Here is a 22,536-nt window from a genome sequence, read left to right as displayed (position 1 = left end):
GTTGCTGGTGCAAGAACACAATAATAGAATGTATACGCTGCAATGACAACATCAGATGCCTAAATATTAATGCTTCATAAATTGTAAATCAGTTCAATCATTACTGTATAAAGTGACAGATCTGAGTTACCTCTATTATTTATGGATGAAAGGAATGCGTCCAATTTCAATTTAAAGTGAATTATTCATCGTCCTATTAGGATTTGTGTCTCATACAATGTCCAACTACATATTTCACCGTATGCTTTGATGTTTGTTTTAAAATGACTTATTACTGATGATATGGTTCAAATCATAATAGTTTATTACCGACACACATATAGAAAAGAAGTACACACACTGATTATATGAAGCAAACAAACATATAGTTAAACTTGTAAAAAACTAGAGATCAAATATTACAAACATACAAAATAACTACAAAAAAATATCTGCTGGATTTTTTTCACACCTCCTTAAAAATCATACAAAAACGTTATAAAACAGGAAAATTGCATTTGGAGACACAGGTCATCGCACGGCGGCACAGAGGAAGCGTAATAAATTAATGCAGAGAGGTCGCGCGGGGGTCCTCAGAACTTGCAGCACGCGCCGCAGCCCTTGTAGCCGCGGCAGCAGTTGCAGCACCAGCGGCACATGGAGAGGTGGCTCTGGCGCTTCTGTCTGGTGTGATTTGGCATCTGCATGAAAGACGAGAACGCTCTTTAACTTTTCATTTGCTCAAGGTAATTGCTTAACTCGCTCCGTCAACTGAACGTACCATCCACCACTCCGCCGGCGCCTCCTGATGTGCCGGAACCGGAGTGTCGTCGCTCGCCGCCTCCTGCAGCTCCCGCACCTGTTGAGGAAGCGTGCACGTTTAGGGGACGCAGCTCGGCGTGTGACGGAGCGAACGGAGCGAGTGCGGGTCCGGTCCTTACCCCGCTGAACGGCACCGCAGAGCTCTCCTGGGCGAAAACAAAGGCGAGCACGAGTGTCACTGCAACTGCAATGCTGAACGCCTTCATTTTAGTGGAGCTTCAGATGGTTTTGTTGGCAAATCCTCGGACGATTAGAGCCGATAGGTCTCCCTTCTCATGGGTGTCAGGCCACCGAAGAGCACCACAATATCTTCAATTTCTCCTTCAGCTGCTGTGATGGATTGCGATTGTCAGGACAAGTGGATTCCTTCAGAGCCTTCAGTGAACCTTGTCAGCGCTTTCTGCAGCCCTGCCTCCGTCTGATGGTTCGATGTGCAGCCCGGACTCGTATTTATACACACTTGGAGTCAGTGTTGCTTCATCGCGGGGAGAGGCCCGGCCCATTCCTGACAGCAGTTGCCCAACTCCGCCGGGGAAGTTGTAACCTCCTCGTGTCTCTTCTGCGTAGCGCCGCCGCCACTCGGGGAAATCTTCTGATCTATTTTTGATTGTGAGCGGCTCTGTCTGCTCAGCAATATCACATCAACGATGAAGTTTAAATTAAATTACTTTCCGCAGACAGAACACATAATTCCACACATGAACAGGCCGCTGCTGTTAGAGGCCATCATTTTCACAATATTCGAAGAGAGCAATATATATCCCCCGCTGGTTTCGGTGCTTGAAACCGTAGATGCGACTTTTCCTGGAACAAACAGAGAAACAGCTCCCGGAGCAACAGGCCGAGGCTGCACGGGTCAAGCTATCGCACGGCTCGCTGAGCCGCACTTGTGTCGACCCAGGAAATCCTTCACTAAGGAGAGAGAGCCACTTTGGACTAGGCGTTTCTCAGACTAAAGGATGTAATTACAACCTCTCAAATGGAATAATTAGCCCCCCGTTTCCAACACATTCAGTTTTTGCATAATACACAGGAACCTGCAGTTGAACCACATTAAATCCCTTTGAAAGCAAAGGAATAGCACCCAGGATTAAAAAGCTCTATTGGAGAGTCCATGTGGTTCAGTATGTGTTAGTTAAAGATGAATTTAATGTAATATCAGGAGCTTTATTACATCTAGATGGTGAAAAAGGTGCATTTTTCAGTTTTTTATCCTGGAGTTAAATAATATTGTTGTGTACAATGACTTTTTGTAATTTACATAGATATTTGGAACCTCACAGTTAAATGTAACGCGTTAGATCATGTGTTAAAAACCTACGTTACCAACATAATGATAATACTTTAGATTATTAATAAAGCACAAAAATATCCAACTAGAGAACTGTAAGAATTAATACTCCTCTTATCACTAAGGAGGCAGTAAACACCCTAAGATTAATTAATCTGTCAGGGTAGGAGAACTATTCCGTAGCAGCATTAGGCCGGGAAGAAACGCAAAGAAATCTATAAAGGTGGAAATGAAATAACACAAAGGGAAAATAAAGGCAGCGACTGATAAACGGTGGGCTGTGCACTGTGATAAAATCACTTGAATTTTTATTATGCCTTCAAAGTCTTTCCAAATTGCCTGCGCTGACTCAATTAGTGGGAGAACACGTTGCCGGGCCCCTGCGTCAGTCTGTCTCTGCGGCCGATAACCCCGCGGCCCGCGTGCTTGCTTTGGATGACCACAATGTCACTGTCAACAAATCCAACTACGAATGGCTCCGCAGTTGGATCCGACCCACCGACGCAACGCGGTCACTTTCCGCGCTTCCGACTGCTTCGTCTTCTTGCCTCAGAACCGGCGTGACGGCTTGTTTGTCACCAACTTAGCTCACGAGCTGCTGAGAAACCTCAGCTTGACACCGGGGCTGTAGCAGAAATGACACGCGTGCGTGAGGAGGTTGAAAAGCTGGGTTTTCCCACACGGACGCTCGGGTCTGTGTTTATCAGTAGGGATCTTCTGGCCAAATAAAGTGAGGCACCAGCGCGGCGGACAGACTCACCTCAGCAGGCGCCACTCTGCCTTTTCCCCCGGTCGAGGGCATTGCCCCTGTCTGTGCCTGTTTCATCATCCTCTCTTACTGTCCTGTCCCCACATGCTTCAGGCACAACAACACATACAGTACATACATTAGAGCCGGCGGCTCCTGGACCCGGCTGCTACATCACAGCCGTGTCCATAAACAGGACTGCTACGTGACCACGGCCACTGCCTGTCAAAGCCCCAGAGTCCGAGGCTGCTCTAGAATGGGAGGAAACTCCCGGTGAGTGTGAGACGGGGGGGCACATTACAACAAACGGTGCTGGGTTTTCCAATAAATCAGCGCACACGATCAGTGAACGTCTCGTGTCAGGAAACGAGCTAAATCGTGAAAGTACATAGTAATGAATAGTAGAAATAGTAACAGTATTTATGGCAGCAATTCGAAAAAAGAGGAAGGAATTAGAATTATCGGAACAACTTCCGGTTCTAAAACCGAGAGTGAACCCCTGCTGCCTTTCCTTCTTCTTTCCACAGCATAAAGCTATTGACTAAACATGATGTAATATCTCTCCTTTCTCCTTCCTAATACAGATTTCACAAAGGAAACGCGGCGAGCCACGGATGCCCAGCCAAAGCCACAGTGCCATTGTGTGCTGGGTTTTATTCTGGGGTCAGTCTAATAGGGTTCCATTGACAGTGACCGCTGTGAGGAGGCGTGAGCCTGAATTAGCTGATACCACACGAAAGGCCGCACTTCACCGCGTAAAGGCTGCTGTTTAAATCCCGGCCTAATGCACCTTCGCCATTGGGGCAGTGCATTAGACGCGCGGAACGTCAGTGTGAAAAGCGCAGCTGGTGTTAAACTGAAAGGACCGGCTCATGGACGTGTGGTTCGACTGCGCGTGAGGTGGGTCGGGACCGAGTCGCTCTCTGAGCCTTGAGACAAAGTCGAGCATGTCCTTCCACAACGACAGAATTCCCTCGTCAGTTTGATCCGTGTCCAACACGCTGTTGAATCTGAGACCACGGCTGCTGGAAAAGGATGAAAAAAAAAGAATTGAGCTCATTCCAATCCCTCATCTCTTGACAGCAGCCGAATACACACCTTTGTGCTGATACTACTATTATGAGCAAGACAGGTGCTGTGTAGTTATTAATGTAGGTCCAAGAAAGATGAGAGTCCGTGTGGTACACAAGGTATGAGGAGTATTGTATGTCAGATGGAATAAGACTCTTTCTGTCAGCCATTTTCAATAAATAGCAACCACAGTGTGAGGGAGAATGTGGAACAGGCTGAGGCGCTGGGTAATGCATGCTCCTGTAGCTCACACAGCACAAAGGTAAGACAAGCCTGCAGGGACAAGAAAATGTGGCTTTGCAGCAGAACGTGTCGCCGGCCAGGGTTCAATGCGAGCAGTGTTTTGGTGGGCGTGCCTCTGCGCAAATTAAAAATAAAGATAAAGGCTTTTTACAGCAGGCGGCTTCGTTCTGCCCTGCAGGCAAATGTAGAAACAGGCATTAGCTCAGTACTGACCAGACATCGTTTCACAACCATTAAATATAATTTCAGCAATAACAATTTATTGCTGAAAGCACAAACGCGTTCCTCTTCCAATTAATACACCAATTAATTGTAAGTGAATTATCTGCACTGAGAGGTGAGAGCGACGCTCACATACACACTGTAGTCGCAATAGAAACACACACGCCCGCACGCTCCCCGGGTTTTCGCCGCTAAACGGAATTGATTTGACTTCGCGTCCTGCTCCACAGGGGTGTTTTCAGAGGTTTCGGGGTGAAAGAGGCAGACAGACCGACGGAGAGTACGTATGTCCCAATCAGAGACGAGCGTGGGATCAGAGATCATCCTCTTCAAACAAGGACAGGGACACACAGACGCCTGCCTGCCTTCCTGCCCATCTGCTTGTCTGCCTGTCTGCTTCTCTGCCTGCCTGCTTGTCTGTCTGTCTGTCTGTCTGTCTGCTTCTCTGCCTGCTTGTCTGCCCATCTGACTGCCTGCTTTTCTGCCTGTCTGTCTGTCTGCCCGCTTACCTTCCCGTCTGCCTGCCCGTCTGTCTGCCTGCTTGTCTGTCTGTCTGCCTTCCTGTCTGTCTGTCTGCCCGCCTACCTTTCCATCTGCCTGTCTGTCTGTCTGTCTGCCTTCCTGTCTGCCTGCTTGTCTGTCTGTCTGTCTGCCTGTCTGTCTGTCTGCTTGTCTGCCTGCCTGCACGGCACACCTGAATGGCAGATGACGAGCCCCGAGGAGCTGCCGGCGAAGCAGGGGAGACAAAACCAGGGCAAATCTGACACCGAGTCAGTTTAATGAATACGGATAGACACGTCTTCAACCTATGGAGTCTTACTGCTTCAACACGTGCAGGAACCCAGTCTGGAGTTAAACGATTATCCAAGCGCAGCTGCTGCCTCTTGAAGAGCGGCAGAATGATGCGTTAATGCCTCAGACCTGTGGCGTCAAACTCAATCCCACCGGCGGCTTAGATGCGCCTTTTATCCGCCATAGATGCCTCTCACCCAAGGTGCCCTCTATGTGCTCTAACTACTCATTGGTTTCACTTTTACTAGTGCAATCAATTGATTAAATTTTATCAACTGCAGACTTTGTAGAAGGCGCGTAACGCTCGCAGGGACATAGCATTCTCCAAATTTGCTATTTCAGTGACAGAAATTGTAGCAGCATGTAATTTGCATCCAGATCTGAACTAAAGCACGGAGTGAATCAAGCTGATTGGCTGAAGACTTTCACAGAATATCAAAATCATACATTTTTTTAAAAATACTTCTCCTGTCTGGGGAAATGAGAGGTTTGTACAAGGGTGAATTGTGCAAATGTTCAAGCGAGTCAGACTCAGTACCCTTGATTTTCAGCCATTCAGGTTTCCGCTGTGGCTGTGCGGCCACCTGTAGGTGATCACTTCTTCAGTGTCCCTGAGAAACAGGTGTAACTCACATTTCATGGATTTAGCACAAGAAACTGTGTTTTAATTGGTTCCTAGGCTCATCTTAATGGCCTTGAATATGTAGTTTCCCCAGTTTTGTCATTTTCACTACATGCAACAGAGACCAAGACTTGTAATAGTTTTTAGTGGATATGTTAAATATAGCTTATGGCAATGAGTGAATTATTAGGAATAAGAAATAGTAGACTTAGCATTTAGGACGTATACTAGTAAATTTGTTTGCAATTAAGAAATCAGCAAAAGGTTTCACTCTTTACAGCTGAGGAACTGAAATCAGCTGAACGCTACACAAATCTGGCATCTACTGCTTTCCATACTCTGCAAACAGATGGACGGAAGCATGTGTTGCTATAAAGTGACTTGACAGACGTAATGACGTCTTTATTCCTGCAGGCATTCGAGACCCGGGCACGAAACAATGAGCCAACGCTACAAACCGAGCGTGGTATGAGCTCTGAAACTTTTATTTTTCACTTTTACTTAGAAAAGATGTCGTACAATCTATCCTGAGAACAATGAGGCTGCTACAGAGAGAAAAAAGTCCTTTATCCTTATTTTCATAAAAAAAAGAAAAAGAATTAGCCACAAATGACCTTTAGTTTGTTTGAACATCAGCCTTTCAAACCATTATTCATGTCTTCATTTTCACATTCTCCGCGCTCCTCTCAGCGAGGTGGAAAGAAATCCTTCTGCAAAACATCTATCACTCAACTTTGGCTGGGAGCCTTGTTTGATAGATCACACACTCGCACCATCTGTATCAGGTCTGAATCCAGCAGTAGTAGCAGAACAGTACTTGCAAAGCACAAGCTGTTAACTTAGAGTCTGAGATAAAAACAAAAATGTGATAGTCAGCCTGATTTTGCCAGGGGTCTGAGTGTTGGTTTTGCCTTGCTGGATCCTGAGCCGTTGATAGAGGGAGAAGCAATAAGTGCTCTAATAAGTGGCTCCGAAGCTTAATATCGCTCCTGCACTTGCATCGCCCAGAGCAGAACAAAAACACATCATGTATATTCATTCACAAAAAAATCAGACAATGTCATTATTGGCTTTTGCTTTCTTGTACAACCAATTACCGTTTACATATTGTTCGCCCGAGTAGGTGGAGAAACTCATCTCCATTTCCGAGTCTTCCCACTTTTCAGCTACGTCGTCTTTTCATGGAGGACAAGTTGTGCTCGGCACAGTGCAACACGGAGATTGGGTGTAGTTCTTCTCCATAGTGAGCACAATGTCTTTGAGTACCGCTCTCCAGGGTGCCTCCCCCATTGTGCGTCGAGCCCCATTTGAAGTGTTGCAATACCAAAATAGAGCAAACGGCTCGAAATGAAACGTGTGGGGATTATTCTTACTCGTACCGAGACACGGGTAAATCACACAAACAAAGCAATGGGAATAAAACCCACAGTACCTAAATATAGTTTGGCAAAAGTTGGAATTTGCAGCACGCGCCGTCATTTGCAAACCGGGTTTGTCGTGTGTGGCCGTGTTCCACAACTGTACGCTTGGATTTGTAACCACATGGCATCGGAACAGCTGGTTGGTGAGGAGTTAATTTTCGAGTGAACCAAATGCCCAACAATTCAAGTAGACGCCTATTTTTCCTCCAAATCAAGCGCCATGATTGAACAGGCTTCGTGGTAATTATTATGACAAAGGGCCAGCGTGAAGTTAATGAGTTATTGATTGTTTACTCCCAGAGATAATCTGCGCTAACATTCTGTAACATCTGTATTAAAACATGATAAGCCATATTTACATAAATCGCCAAAGAAGCACAGGGCAGCGAGGATCTTTGGGACTAGGTGCATGCGTGTGTGTGTGTGTGTGTGTGTGTGTGTGTGTGTCACGGCTTCTGTCGGTCGACTCACAAGGTTTTGCGCACTTTGAAGTTTTCTAATTTAAAATTCAATCTGCTTCTCTGGGGTTAATGAGCTTCAATGTAACTGATCTCCATCAAGGCGTCCTTCAGCAAGCAACTAATAAATTAAAGCAGCTCAAAACATATTAATACGAAAAAACAAACTGAATAAAAGCAAAAACGAAGTCAAACCTATTAATTAGGGGAACACAAGTGGCCGAGGAACACAATGATAATCATCATAGTCCCAGGATGAGGCTACATAAATACAAAACAAGGAGGAGTTCAGCAGATGTTCTCCCTCAGCGCTAGGAAAGCACTGAGTGGGCATCATTTCTTGAAGCACATTTCTACTGAGCTGTAACGGCTGGTTATCTCAACAGGACTGGAACAGTCAAGTGCAGCCACAATTGGCCGTTGAAGGGTTCGCAACCTGGGAGCCCAAGGAAGGATGCATTCACTATAAAGAAATTGGTTCTTCACAAGTCATTTTTTCCATCACTTCGCTTTCGTTTCCACTGCGCTGGTTGTGCGTCTGAGTGATGGCGCTCCTGCCGCTTCTTTCTCATCTCCCTGTCACTGTGGTGGTGTCTCACCAACCATCTCGATGCCATGCTGCTGGAGCTGCGCTCGGAGCAAAGTGTTCTCGTTCTTCAGCTCTTCAATCTTAAGAACAAAAAATGAGGGTGGGGAAAAATGTCATTATCAACGCTGTTTTCCCTGTGACAACGATCACGTTCACAGTTTTACGGACCAAAACGTCGACGTCTTAGACGGACGGTTGGGGGTTGGCAGTTACACAATCCCTCGGATTCAAGAGCAGTGTGTGCAGTCTAGACACCCTTGTCCACAACCAACTAGATTATCAAATCCTGAGGTATGTCATCGCTGCTATATTTCCCTTGGGCGACTCCAGAACTCTCTGCCTCCTCACTGGAGAGCCAGGTAAGGATATTGAGCTTTGAGCGTCAGAAAAGAACATATTGCAGTGTCTCAAAGGCCCGGGATTCAATGTTGAGACGTGGCAGCCATAGTGCTCCAAGGTTTCACAGCGCTTTGAGTGCATTAGCATGTAGTTAGTTCTCATGCTACCCCTGTGTATTTTATTCCCAGTCTCTCGCAGCACTGAATTCAGGTAACACTTCTCCTATGGATGCAAACTCTTTGATCCTCTTTGTCAGACTGTGCTGATCAGCCGCGCAGCCCGCAGTTCTAGGGGGGTTGTTTTGGAGAGTCGAAGATGCATATGGGCCTGTGTGGATTTCACGCTTGCGAGATTTAAATAAAAGGATGCTGCAGTGCCCTCCATAGCGAACGAATCTACCCGATGCAGTGGCAATCTTCACAGGAACATATGCAGCTCTCTACGGCTGCCTTATTACGTGCACCTTGATTTATCTGCTGCACCCCACCACCTCAAAGGAAGACTCGGCCATTACCATTCATAGACCTTCTCTGGCCATTACTGAAGTCATGAAAACTTCACAGGTTACCGCAAAGAATGATATTCATACCTGCTGCCTGCACAACTCATTGTCCACTTGTATCCGCTCCACCTCTTTCAGACTCTCCTGCAGTCGCTGGTTGCTTTGCCTCAGCTCCCGGATGTAATCACACGCTTTAGACAAGATGCCGCCTTTGCTCTAGAAGAACAGAGATGCCGTCACGCAGCTGAAAAAGCGACATTTGAAACTGAAAGCGAGCTATTAGGAAGTTAGCAGCAGCGGGGCTGAATCCAGATTACCGCTCCGGTCTTGGTGCTGTCCATACTGCAGTCTGGGATGATCTTAGAAAGGGTGACGATCCAGTTGTTTATCTTGTCTCTCCGCCGCCTCTCGACTGATTAAATGTTAAACAGTTATAAAATATATATGAATGTGATCAGCAGTTCTGAATGTATCACATTGTCTGTATGACGATAACGGAGGTCATTTTCTGTATCATTCCAGTGACTGTAGGCATTTAGCTCTGCGTGGCTCAACAGTAACCTCTAGTGGTCGGGCTGGAATATTATTTCTGCCTCGTAAAATATTTTGACTGGGCTTGGTGATTTTCTTTCAGCAGAAATGCTCCATTTAGGCGCCACACTGCATTGTGTTGCGCTGTCTGATGAAATCAAAAGCCACAATCATAGCTAATTACCCACCTTCATTATGTTGTGCTCTCCTCCTTTCATCTCTCGGTGTGCGCGGTCCATCCATTTTCCTGCAGTCAGACAGGAAATAAAACACTTTTCATTCGCTACAATATCTCCCATCTCTGACTGCCATACAATCAGGCACAAATCCAATCCAATCCCCCAAATTCACCTAATCCTGTGCCTATTAAAAAATTGTTCCTCGCCGTTATCTTTATATTTGAGCCTTTTGTAATTGCAGTCCTTGCCACGACCAATGTTGATTTTGAATAGAAGCCTCAGAAGTTGTGTAACATCTTTGATGGAAATACTGAAATATGCATGGACATATGAGGCTGCACATTCAGCCCTGACGCCCCTTCTGACTTAAAGCTGCTCTACTTTGACTGGAATCCTGACTCCCATCCAACCTTTTTATTCTTATTGGCTGTCCCCTTTCCAGGTGTGCCCCAGAGGGAGGCCTGCTTTATTATACTGTAAAATTACAACATTGTTAAGAACCAGATGCCGTCTATTAGAGTCTGTGCATACAATTAATGACACAACTATCTTTGTGTCTTCCCTTAGGTATTTTGTTAATTAAGTCCCTGAGACGTGACAGAGGGACTTAACCAACCACCCACCACAGAATGAGCAGGCCAATAGCCCATTTGCATATAATGATATAGGTGACAGTGTGCCACATAACAGAGCAGATGCAAATGGAAAATGTTTTGCAATATCTTGTATAATAATGTCACAACCGTTCACTGGATGAATTTCTGCTTTTGTGAAGATAATAAAGACTCTGTGAGGTTAATTTTCTCTCTCACATCTTTCCTTGTACAGCGCATCTTTATTCTACAGCAGTGATTCTTGACCCCTTAAACAAAACTCGACCGCTACGTTTGTATGAAATAGTCAGCGAAGTCAACCCGCCGTCTGTATCTCAATGCATCTTAATGGGATTACAGCCGTATAATGGACTCACCAGAACAGCATTCTGAGGCAGTGTGAGGAAACTGTGGATGACCACATGAATAAATGAGAGTACATGCCTAGAGGAAGGTCTATTTTTTCTGCCTTTGACAACTTTCAGCAGCAGACCTCAACAGAGTGCTCCCTAGGACTTACTGTTGCCAAGGAAGTCTGGAATAGCAGATTATCTAAATAATACAGCCAGGCTGTAATAGAGGACAGAGTTCGTGCAGTCCTATATTGATCCACATTTGCCCTACCCTATCATTAGGCTAAGTATTACACCAGGCTGGGGCCTTCACAGTAAGTCAGTGGGTGCACAGGGTGTATAAACAAAGATGAACCTCACTGACCTGGCCAACAGTTATACATTGTGTTAAAATTACATTTGCTGATTTTTCTATTATTTTGTATTACTAGTATTGCACAATCCTTCAAAGTTTAAACACTAACTTGTTCCTAACTGGGCTAAATGCGAACAAACTCGAACAACTACAACAGAGGACTCTTGAAAGGATACCAAAATATGAACGTGGAGGGAGCCATTTGTTTCCAGATGGAGTACAATGACCTAATTTCTAGTCCTAATGGAAAATACATTTGCCACAAGCCCAACTAAAAACAATGAATTGGGGTCAGTAGTTAAGAAATGCTACTTCTGTGTCTCACACATCCAGAGCAGGGACTATCACCAGGGACTTGTGGAAAGGGGTGAGCAGAGGTTTGTGGGCTCCTTCTCTCTCTTATGATTTAATTTGATTAGTTGATTTGCTTTAAAAAAAAAAAACAAACAGGGGTGGGGGGCAGTGGGAGAAATGTGGAAACTGTCCTCACCAGTTTAAACCTTCAAGTTGCAGCAGCTCGTTCTCATCTCTGTGGCAGATAGGGTGGGAAGGTTTCGTTCAGTTTACACACACACACACACACATTAACCATAACGTCACTTTTTACAACTGCTCACCTAAATATAACCACGAGGCTTGTGTCAGAATCATTAATTATTCATGTGAGAATGCATAAATAGAAACAAACATATTGATGGTCGTTCTGAGATGAAAAGCGGCTCATTTTGCATTTCTAACACACAGCAGTGCAGACGTGCATTGGGTTCTTTGGTTTTGACTGGAAAACAGTCTGTTGTATGCTGTGAACACCGAGCTACATCAAAAGCTGCAGAGCTGCTGCCAGCTTTAAAGCAGAGCCCAGGAAGGCCACAACAAAGGAGCTTAAATCTCTGAGAAATCTAAAGTTCCTAAGAAAAAAAAAAAAAAAAAAAAGAACGGAAGCATCAAACCACCTAAAACGTAAACAACAAATGAAGGCAGTTTTAAATCATATTGACAAGGTTAATAGAGGCTTATAATCAATAATAGCCTCCTGACAAAAGCTATCATTAATGTGCTGAGTAATACAACATAATGTAATCAGTCAATAGCACTGTAGTCATTGACCAAGTGCTTGTCTGTCAGTTAAACGGGTCTAGTCCTAAGTAGCTGCCTGGTCAGTGCTAATTTGATAACAGGTCATGGGTTCATTTGTTGGTGGCCAAACAAGTAAATGTCTATGTCTCTGCTTCCACCAAACTAAATCTAAATTGTGAATTGAAATTCAAGATCCTTGCATCATGTGGCAGTGTGTGTTAGCCACGAAACACGAAGCTGATATAAAACATGGTGGAATTTGTCTGTCTGAATATGTATCTGCAGTAAACCAGAACCAGGCTGGTGCTGCGCAATTAAACAAAACCTCAGCGTTTCTCTGCTCAGGTGAGCCTGCTGATTATCCTAATAACAGCAATCACCAGCATGTGACTAACAGTTGGAGAGCGTCGGCGATGGAGCCCCTTTTGATGTATGATTACAATGGCGCGTGTCAGGAGTTTTAATTGATAAACAGCGTACGAAGATTTCTGGGGAAAGGGAGGAAACAGGCCAACCGCGGTTTGCTAAAAATAAATACGACCAATGTAAAAAACAAAAAAAGGAAAAAGTCAGCCTTTAGGCAAACTTGGGAATGAAAAGAGGAAAACTTACTCCACTCAGAGCTGCAGTTCAAAGTAAAAAAACCTGACAATTAACTAAGCCTCATGGTAAAACACTATTCATGTGTCCATAAACCACAGTCCACATCTAACGACGATGCGCTCGCACTGCTAACACATCTTTGCTTTCCAAAAACTCACCACTTCTCAGCCTTCTCCTCTATTAGCATTTTGATTTATGCGAATTCTGCGTGCTTTGTTCACACAATATTTGCTGCTGTTCATTTAAATGTTGTTTATCTCGGCTCCGGCTGCTGGAGTGTTTTGAACCGAGAGACGACTGTGTTCAGATTTGTTCTGCTGCATCACAAAAGCGCCGGCGAAAAATGCAACACTGCAATGAACAGCTAAATCCTTGACAAAAATATCCCAACGAAATCCATCGGAATAAAATAAAAGCCGCTCAAACTCAAACTAAACCCTCACCTTTACAGAAATGGCCTATTTGACTGGATTTCTCAAACAGCGGACAAGGGACAGGTACTTACGCAGGGTAGGGCTGCGTGCGTGGGGCGATGGTTCGCTGTGTGCCTGCCTGAATGACATCAGGGGGGGTCATCATGACATAAAACTGACCTGTAGCTGGGAAAGATGATGACACTCATCAGATAACAATACAGGGGGAAAAGAGCAAAACAGTATAAAAAGCTGACTTATAAATCTAAAATATCTCTGATTTGACCCACACACACACACTGCAAAACATCACTTTTTAAGAAGCGAGACGGCAAATTTAAAATGTTAAAAACATAATTACACACTTCTACACCTCATGATTTATTTCATGATTTAAGCTACTGAGCCTCAGCCACTATCCTCCACTCTCCCTCACCTCACAGGAGACGGCAGCTTGTAAAGTATTCCCCACCTACGCCCTAGAGTGCAGTCTTTAACCACTATGCTTGGTGTACTTAAAGTGCCTCAATAAAAGGCAGCCACTCACTTCCTCCTGCAAAGCTTTGACATCTGTTACCCACAGCAGAGAAACCTTGTGGTCCTCTTCCCCTTCTTTGGCTTTGCCAGGCAGCCACTCACACCCACAAGCAACGAGAAAAAAGCACTAAACAAAATAAATCTCATGCTCAGAACACCTCACTTTACTTTCTGTAACACTACAGCTCCTGGCCTGGTTTTCAAAATGTCAGTATTGGACAACAGACCAAAACAGAGCAGCTTTGTGGTTTTCTGCTGCAGCGCCCAGAGTTTATGAAATCACTTATAATAGAGATGCATCGATTGATATGGCCTTTAAGAGTGTCAGACTTCCACGGGTGTGTATCATGTGATGCAAACAGACACACAATGTTCAGGAAAGTGAGGAGGACAGGGTGTGTGGGTGCGGCACATGATCTTGACAAGATGAGTCTGTAGACGGTAACAAATGAATTCAGTTTAGCAAAGAACGCAGGAAAACACAATAATGTCCATACAGAGAGATGGTGCATTTGAAAATTTGTTTTGTGATGTAGTGGCTTTAGCATGTTGCTGAAATTGTTTACTAAATAGCTCAACTTAACCTGTTTCTAGCTCACGCATATTATTCTGCCGGATCCCAGTTCCTGTGCTTTTCAGGCTTTGTGCCTGGTCCAACAGAAACACTACATAATAAATTACGAGTTCTTCCCACAACCACAATCTGGAACCTGCTCTTCCTCATACAAACAGTAGGGCCTGCAGTGTTCCCCTCCTCTAAATCAATAAGAAATACTGACAATCTACCCATTCCACCGCCAGCCGCCAGCAACAGAGTGTCTGTCAGATTTATCTCTGGCTGAGTAAGGAGATTGTGTATCACAGAGCCTTCAGGCTACAACTTTACCGGCAGCTTAATCAAGCTCTGGTCACTCTCATCATAGGAAGACGACAGCAGCCTTCAGCTCGTAATTCCCTGACTGGCCTTTTGCATCATCAGCAAGACTGAAGCAACATTTAGTCAGATGACCACATGTCACATGTTTGATAACAATGCCCAGCACGAGGACATATTACTATACAAAAACCGTGATGTATGTAGATGGGAGGAGAACTATTTAATCATTCAAAAGTGAGCAAAGCTTCAAGGGAAGCATCTTTAATCATCAAACACTTAATATTCTCAGTTCACCTGTACATCAAAGTAAGAGCATATCATTTACAAACTATAAAGCTACATGGTACTGACGGGTGGAGATCATGGTTCATTTACAAATACTGTTGTTTCTCAATACATCCCTGTTTGTTACTCAAAACAACTGCTAAATTAGCCTTGCGGCACTTTGGCAAGCTTCAACCCAAATTAAGTGTGAGAACTGACTCACCCCCTGCCTGAGTGAGCGTGGGGTCTGTGGTGGCCTGCACGGACACGGTCCCGTCGCTCACCGCGGTTGCGGGGAAGTAAGCAAAGCGCGTCTCCCCTCCCACCGCCTCTCCTGCTGGGCTTCCTCCATTACTGTAAGGGTTTTGGATCACAGCCTGTGACAGATAAGAGAGAGACAGAGGACCGCTTGAACAAGTAGCAATGAAGCAGTCACAGCAGGTAAAAGCACACCTCGGTCTCTGTCAGACTCGATATATATATATACCCTCAGACACCCCAAGCAAGACAAGGCACAGGTTGACAGCTGGGATAAATGGAGAAAAAAACGTAGACGTGATCTTGTTAGCAGGATAACTGTAAGGTCAGAAGAGCCATTGGAATACCATAAATGTGGTCTGTTCTTTCAAGCTGAAGGCTTTTAGGCAAAAACATGTTCTGAATTCAGCTGTGAACCTCAGCATTGGACCCAGTTCTAATAATTAATAAGCAGATCTGAGTCAAACAGACGTCAGGCTCAGACACAGACACTGCGTGTATTTGCACGGTTATCAAGACAACAATGTCGCAACAATGACAGTCGATACAGTGCCACAGTACTTCCATGTGTTATTAATATATGGCCAACAAGTAAGTTGTCCTCAGTGAAAGTAATGGGGAGACTGGTACCTGAGCCACGGCCTGCGGAGCTCCAGTGAAGGCAGCCGTTGAGACAACGCTCACTGCTCCACCTCCATCATCTCTTCCCTCCAGGTGCTGGTCAGTCACCTGAACAACACGATAAGTCACCTGCAGGGCAACCAAGGAACAGATGATGAACAGAATGAAAGAGAGAATAGAACCAACACAGTCCCAATAGCAGTGCACATCTACAAATCACAGCTTACCTGGCTTGTGGACTTGCTTATCATAGGTACTGCTTCAGTTTTGCCAAGTAAAATATCTGACACCAAACTTCTAATCCCCACTAAGCAATGAGCTCACTGTCTGACACAATTTGCCTACGCTTCAGAATGTGGCTGATTCAATTTTAAAACAAGGCAAGGAAACCAGTATTTGTATCTCTCGTCATGTGACTCTCCGCCTGACTGACATGTGACAGTAGCTGCATGCCAATCCCTGACCAGACTGGAATCACATGATAGCTCACGTTAGACCTGTTTACAACAAATGAACCACGTGGCTCACAGACCTCATTCCCTCTAGTGTAAACCAACTTGAATGTCAAAGTCCATCTGTCCATCACTGACCACCAAATATGGTGTCTCATAAAGGTCAAGAGTCAGTCACTGGGAAAAAGAAAAAACTCTTTTCATGCCTTTAGGAATTTTGGAGCCTAAATTGTTTTTGGAATAGAAGAGAAGGCTAATGAACAACAGCATGAAGAAAAAAACAAGTTTCTATGTGTACAGAGAGTTTTACAAAGAGGTGATAATGGAAAAAGAAACGCAGCAGGATAAAGCCTGAATCTCAGAAGGTTCCAAATAGCGACTAATAAAAATGTGGCAAGAAATCTTGTTTACTGACAATTATAGTACCTCCCACTGTCATGCTGCACTATGCATGTGACCGATTCCTTAAAAAAAGCCATTTATCAACACAAAATATTGGGCTCCGTCAGTTGCTAGTTATGTGTTTGGACAAACACCCACTGGAAATTTATTCAATCTGACATATAAAGAAGCTCTAACTGTTGCCTTTACTCTCCAGGTTTGCAACTGTGGGACCACATGTCGATAACGATGCTTACTGTCGTTCAGTCACCAATGCTGTCACAACCTCACCTAGTGGTTGCCTACCTGTCCACTGTCAGTACGGAACTGATACTGGATGTTATGATCTCCGAATGCTGCAGCCTGCTGAACACTGGCTATTGTGGTAACAGCCGTGTGCTCCTCTCCTGTTACGTCTGAAGGGTGGAAAGAGGACAGAAAGAAAGATCCCACTGGTGAGATGGGAAAACAGGGAAAACTACGAACAAGACAGCAGCTTCTGTAAACAAAGTGTAATGATGCATGTTGTTCTTAAATGGGGTGTAATGGACACTGTATTTTGTCAAGTAGCATAATAATCAGACAAAGCAGTTTATATGTGTTATAGGATCATACAGACTATATGAAGAGTGTGGTTAATGAAGCCATACCTTCAGAAGTCTGGACAACGTCTTCTTCTTCTTGCTTATCTTGGCTGCAAACCAAATTCAAAAAAGTTTAAAAAGTGCATAACTAGCGAGATATAGCCACTATTATGCATACAATGAATATAAAGAGTGAGTCTGGACATTGTCTTACCTGATAACAAACGTGTCCAAACGTTTAGCTAAAATATGAAAACATTGTGGCTGTCCTCGGTTTACCTGATATATTTTAAAAGCTAGCTTGAGCTAATTTAGCTATTTTACTGGTAATAAGTATTTAACAGCGATCGTGATCTTCACAGATGATTTTGTTGGAAAGCACTACGCTGTTAGCAAAGTCTTTCACTTATGCTAAGTACAGTCTTCAAACTTATTTCTATTTGACAACAAATTCAGGCCAGGCCCTGCTTAGCCCGTAAACTAGCTATCCAAAATAGCATGTTGCAGCTAGCTTATCTCAGTTAGCCATTTTGACCCAGTCTCTGTTACCTTGAGCTGTCCAGACTCTGTTCAAGCATATCCATCAGGGTTGCAATAAAAAGTGATATTCGGTGTCACAGACGGAGATGGAAGTGCTGATCACGGGAACAAACACTCGGGTCATGTGAGAGAGACAACCCAGGACACGTGAGGTACGACTCGGTGTCGGAGTTAAAATGGAGACCGGTGCTGCCGCTGGGTGATCCGACGTGAAGCGACTCCGGTCGATGAGCAGCTCGACGGTCGCCACCGTCCAAAACAGTAATTTATCACCACCGTGGCCACGATGACGTCGTTAAACATAGCAGTGTAGATTCATAACATTGAGGTTGGTCAGGAAGTGGAACTGACACATTACACAATGGGTTTAAATTGTTGTTAAAAATAGCTGTCACGGCAGTAGCGACATAAAATGCTCATTTTTGATCTCGGGTTAGGACTTCTGGCTGTTTGCATGTGGATTCTTTCTATTTTAATTATGTTCATCATTTTGTATCATTTTCCTAAACACAAAAGTGGGTTAGGAGTAGTTTGGTCAGGGAATTCAGCATATCGAAAAAAACTAGCCCAGGTTATCCTATCGTTTTATCATTTTAAAACACTAAACAAAAAAGCAAGCAGGCCAATAATAATCAGGGTCAGACTAACACAAGTGCATAAAAAAGGTACTATGTAAGAATAATGAATAATGAGAATAAGAAAACCTTGAATAGTCCCACAGTGGGGAAATTGGGTCACACAACCGTACAAAGCACGACACAGAAGAACACAAGAAAGAAAAATAAAGAGCAGCAATAATTAACACTACAAAATGTACCGTACCTTTAATTCTTCTAATTAATGTAATTTGTAGTTCAAAAATAAAATGCATCAGTATACTTCCTATTATGAGCTTTTCAAAAAAAAATACATTCTAAAATAGGAAAGTGACTGTTACAGTTTACTAAATCTGTTTGTAATTTGACGTTGTCATTATGTTCAGGTGACCTGACTCTCAAGGTGTCGCTCTACTGTTCGCCACGAACTTTACCCTAGAAAAGCGGAACGTTTCTGCTTCTTGTTTTGTTTTCGAGGCGTTTATAAGGTGCGCCACGTTTCATAAGCGATTTGTGATCATCCACGGAATCATTACAGTTTGGAAACTCTGGTAATCGATGCATTGCATCAAGATAGATTAAATTATCTTAATAGCGTTTTTTAAAAATGTGTTAGCTGTAATATAAAATCTCGTGCGCTGGAACGTCATCCACTATGTTGGCTTTAACAACGGTTTCAACCGTTTGTCAGCCAATCGGAGCGGAGATAATTTGTTTTAGCCATGCTCTGATTGGTTGAAATGGTAGGCGGTCCCCTCAGCGTTTTCTCTTGGAACGACCGTAAAATAATTCCGACCTTCTCTCCTTGGGTGAAGGTTCTCTTCGGTTACTCAGTTGCATTATCTCTCAACTGCTTCTTTACGTTACAGTTACAATGTCTGGCCGTGTTCTTGTTGGTGTTAAGCGAGTCATTGACTACGCAGTTAAGGTATCACATTCTGCACTTCCAACAGTTTTTTATGTTTTTAAAATTTTTTTCGGGCTCTCTGGCTTGACTTTGCTGCTAGCTAATGTTAGCATGCTAACACCAGCTGATTGGCAAGATTCTAACACGCTAATAAGTAACGACAATGTGCAAGAACAACTTAGGTTTTGAAAACTGAAATAATTCATTTACTTAGTGTGTTTGCAATAGGCAGTCTGTGCATCTGTGATTTCCTGCTAGTTATTACTGTTGTTGTTACTGTGTGGTTGATTTGTAGCTGCATCACGTTCTCTGAAACCTCTTTAGGACTTCGATTTAGTCTTACGTAGTTTAAAGGTGACCGTTGTTGTCTAAGGCCGGTTACTAGTTTGGTTTGCCCAGTTATTTCCAGCCTACAGTTTGCCCTAGAATCCAGATTCTCTGATGTTTTACTGGATATTCATGTGTTGTTTTTATTTCCAGATTCGTGTGAAGCCAGATAACAGTGGGGTTGTGACGGATGGCGTTAAGCACTCAATGAACCCCTTCTGTGAGATCGCTGTAGAGGAGGCGGTTAAGCTCAAGGAAAAGAAGCTCATTAAGGAGGTTGTAGCTGTCAGCTGCGGCCCACAGCAATCACAGGTGAAGACCCAGATGACTTTGTGTTGATTGTTTTTTGGTCTTCAGATATATCGTTAATAAACTTACAGCGGAATCAGAGTAAATCAAGTATAATGCACTGTTGTGTGTGTGTATATATAAAAGTAATTATTATTACATTTCAACTCTATCACATTAGCTTAAGCAACATATTTGAAGACAGGGTCTGTGACCCACATTATTCCCTCACTTAGGAGACCATCCGTACTGCTCTTGCCATGGGGGCTGACCGAGGCATTCATGTAGAAGTAAGCGGAAAAGACTATGAAGCATTGGGCCCTCTGCAAGTGTCCAAGATCCTGGCTGCTTTGGCTAAAAAGGAAGAGGCCCAACTGGTTATACTTGGCAAACAGGTGTGAGATCAAACAATTTCTACTTAATGTCCTGAATTAATTCATATCACACTTCCGTCTCCAAAACTCTGAGGAATACTCAGGTTTTGTTCCTGTTTTATCTTAATTTAATAAACTCTTGCTTTTACAGGCCATCGACGATGACTGCAATCAAACTGGACAGATGACAGCAGCCTTACTGGACTGGCCTCAGGTGAATTTTAGTTTAAAAGCAGTTACCAGGGCATAGCCAACCTGTCTCTTTAGGAACTTTAGGACATTGATCAGATCATTGTGAGAGTCCCTGTACACATCAGCAAAGCAGGTGAAAGGCTACTGGAATAGTTAAACTTCTACTCTTTGTCCAACAGATGGGGCACTTTGACATGTAATCTAATAGTAGACCAGAAAAGAAGATTGACTCAATCCCAATCTATACAATTTCAATTTCTATATAGTTCTTATATTATTTCTTATATCCAGTAGATAATTATATCCTATATTAATTGCAGTTTAAATTGTTATACAGTAGTAGCCAGCCAGCAGATAGGGCACATTGATGGCACCTTGACCTCAAATAACCTCAGTGATATTCTCTCCTCATGGTATTCTGGATGATGAAAAACGGTTTTCCTGTTTTTCAAATGGGCAATTTTAGGAATAGTCTGTTTATATATCAGTAATATGGAAATATTTATATTTTTCATTTGTACCTTTTACCATATTGTAGGGTACATTTGCATCAGAGGTGTCACTGGAAGGAGACAAGGTTAAAGTGGTGAGAGAAATCGATGGTGGCCTGGAAACTATAAAGATAAACACACCTGCTGTATTGACTGCAGATCTTCGACTCAACACTCCAAGATATGCTACCCTTCCCAATATCATGGTAGGTAGCAAGGACTTGTGGAGACCACATTGTCGCTGAGACGTTTTACGGCCGTTATTTTACATAAGTTTGTTAAAAGACGGGTAATTACAATACTTGTAAATAACAAATGATCATACTTACAGTTCTGTGTCTTGTTTCTTTTAGAAAGCTAAAAAAAAGAAGGTAGTAAACATGAAACCTGCAGACTTGGGGGTGGACGTCGCAACACGGCTGGAGGTGTTGAGAGTGGATGAGCCCCCACAGCGGCAGGCTGGGGTGAAAGTGGAGACGGTGGAGGACCTGGTGGGCAAACTTAAGGAGACAGGGAGAATATAGACTCTTGAGTAGCATAAGCAGAAGAATGAACTCAGCAGAAGGGTGAGTATCACTTCATGCTCTGATGCAGAGCCTGACCTAACTTGACTTACATAACTACTATTCTATTATCTCCTGATTATAACCTCATACATTTCTAACTTATGGATACTTCAATGGTTTTAGAATATTATGCGCTTTTCATACCACTATTAACTCCTATTGTAAAAAAAATATCAAATTAATTGCTTTTACAAAGAATATTATGTGCCTTGATGTGAGGGAAGCAAAATGTAATTAAAGATTTTAATTGCAGCTGTTGTCTTGAATTACATATCTACTTTCTTTTATCTTTGCAGGACTCTGAGGAATAACTGGACTGCATTATATGAGCACATTAAGGAGACTAGTTTATGGATTCATCTAATCCCTCTGTGACTACAGCTCGTTTGGAGAGGAGTACTGAGAAACATCCTCCTGCAGAACCAGACTGCCACAAGAAGGACATTGCTGCCTTTATGTGCATTCTAATGAGTTCATCTGTATCATAGGCTACTAATTTAACTTTAGATGAGAAGTTTGAAATACTTTGAACCCAGAAACATCACGCTGTTTGTTTGTATTGCACTGTACATTTAATCTGTTTCACTGATCAGCCTCAGTTGTTCAATGCTTTAATTTTTAATTACACAGTCACACGGGTGCAGACTTTTAAAATGATTCATGTAAATGTGGACCCAAACATGTTGAGATGAGTTCACGGTTGGTGTTATCATTTTGACTTGTAATTTGTATAGCTTGATTTTAACTGGGTTTCAATACTTTACCTACAGTAGATGGTGTATCTCAGTTTGAGCAAAAGAAGATGATCCAATGGAAATTGTACCATAAATGCCTCAGCTCTCTGTTGATTGTACAGAACATTACAGTTACAATAAAGCGGCCAGTCATTTCATACATAATGGTTGGAGTGATTCTCTTTTGTCTGAGCTGAACAGGATTTCTGCATGTTTTTGTAGCCTATACTGTGGGTGCCACCCACAGGTAGCTGCTGAAGCAGATTCTGATTACCTGGCATCAGTGTGTATGTGAAAACACGTTGGGTCAGTTCACTTTCTCACATTACTGTTTGTCAGGCATC

General features: G+C 43.4%; 3 protein-coding genes across 10 annotated transcripts; 1 reads left to right on the top strand and 2 right to left on the bottom strand.

Annotated features, from left to right (window-relative positions):
• Window positions 1-281: 281 nt before the first annotated feature.
• Window positions 282-1,949, bottom strand: hamp (hepcidin antimicrobial peptide). The gene is made up of 3 exons (XM_029128843.3): window positions 921-1,949; window positions 761-838; window positions 282-680 (listed from the first exon to the last, which is right to left on the bottom strand). Exons 1-3 carry the CDS (start codon window positions 1,005-1,007, stop codon window positions 573-575), a joined length of 273 nt encoding a protein of 90 aa, XP_028984676.1. The 5' UTR covers window positions 1,008-1,949; the 3' UTR covers window positions 282-572.
• A 4,303-nt stretch (window positions 1,950-6,252) lies between these two features.
• LOC114842863 (upstream stimulatory factor 2) lies at window positions 6,253-17,962 on the bottom strand. 5 transcript variants are annotated; one of them, XM_029128835.3, is made up of 11 exons: window positions 17,727-17,962; window positions 17,244-17,287; window positions 16,900-17,009; window positions 15,770-15,889; window positions 15,105-15,258; window positions 13,296-13,383; window positions 11,601-11,639; window positions 9,819-9,877; window positions 9,417-9,511; window positions 9,187-9,315; window positions 6,253-8,338 (listed from the first exon to the last, which is right to left on the bottom strand). In XM_029128835.3, the coding sequence occupies exons 1-11, from the start codon at window positions 17,759-17,761 to the stop codon at window positions 8,249-8,251; spliced, it is 963 nt and encodes a 320-aa protein (XP_028984668.1). In that variant the 5' UTR covers window positions 17,762-17,962; the 3' UTR covers window positions 6,253-8,248. The 5 variants fall into 5 exon arrangements, with proteins under 5 accessions (XP_028984668.1, XP_028984667.1, XP_028984671.1 ...); XM_029128834.3 differs by having other exon boundaries at window positions 13,296-13,389; window positions 17,727-17,960; XM_029128838.3 differs by lacking the exon at window positions 11,601-11,639 and having other exon boundaries at window positions 17,727-17,957.
• Window positions 17,869-22,357, top strand: etfb (electron transfer flavoprotein subunit beta). 4 transcript variants are annotated; one of them, XM_055503198.1, is made up of 7 exons: window positions 17,869-17,978; window positions 19,701-19,859; window positions 20,072-20,230; window positions 20,361-20,423; window positions 20,940-21,098; window positions 21,246-21,458; window positions 21,755-22,357. In XM_055503198.1, the coding sequence occupies exons 2-6, from the start codon at window positions 19,755-19,757 to the stop codon at window positions 21,414-21,416; spliced, it is 657 nt and encodes a 218-aa protein (XP_055359173.1). In that variant the 5' UTR covers window positions 17,869-17,978; window positions 19,701-19,754; the 3' UTR covers window positions 21,417-21,458; window positions 21,755-22,357. The 4 variants fall into 4 exon arrangements, with proteins under 4 accessions (XP_055359173.1, XP_028984674.1, XP_028984675.1 ...); XM_029128841.2 differs by having other exon boundaries at window positions 17,904-18,045; XM_029128842.3 differs by lacking the exon at window positions 17,869-17,978 and adding an exon at window positions 18,739-18,864.
• Window positions 22,358-22,536: the final 179 nt, after the last annotated feature.

This window comes from Betta splendens, chromosome 16 (genome assembly GCF_900634795.4).
Source record: "Betta splendens chromosome 16, fBetSpl5.4, whole genome shotgun sequence".
Taxonomy (NCBI): domain Eukaryota; kingdom Metazoa; phylum Chordata; class Actinopteri; order Anabantiformes; family Osphronemidae; genus Betta; species Betta splendens.
The sequence above is the reverse complement of the archived record's forward strand: the minus strand, read 5'-3'. Positions and strand labels throughout refer to the sequence as shown.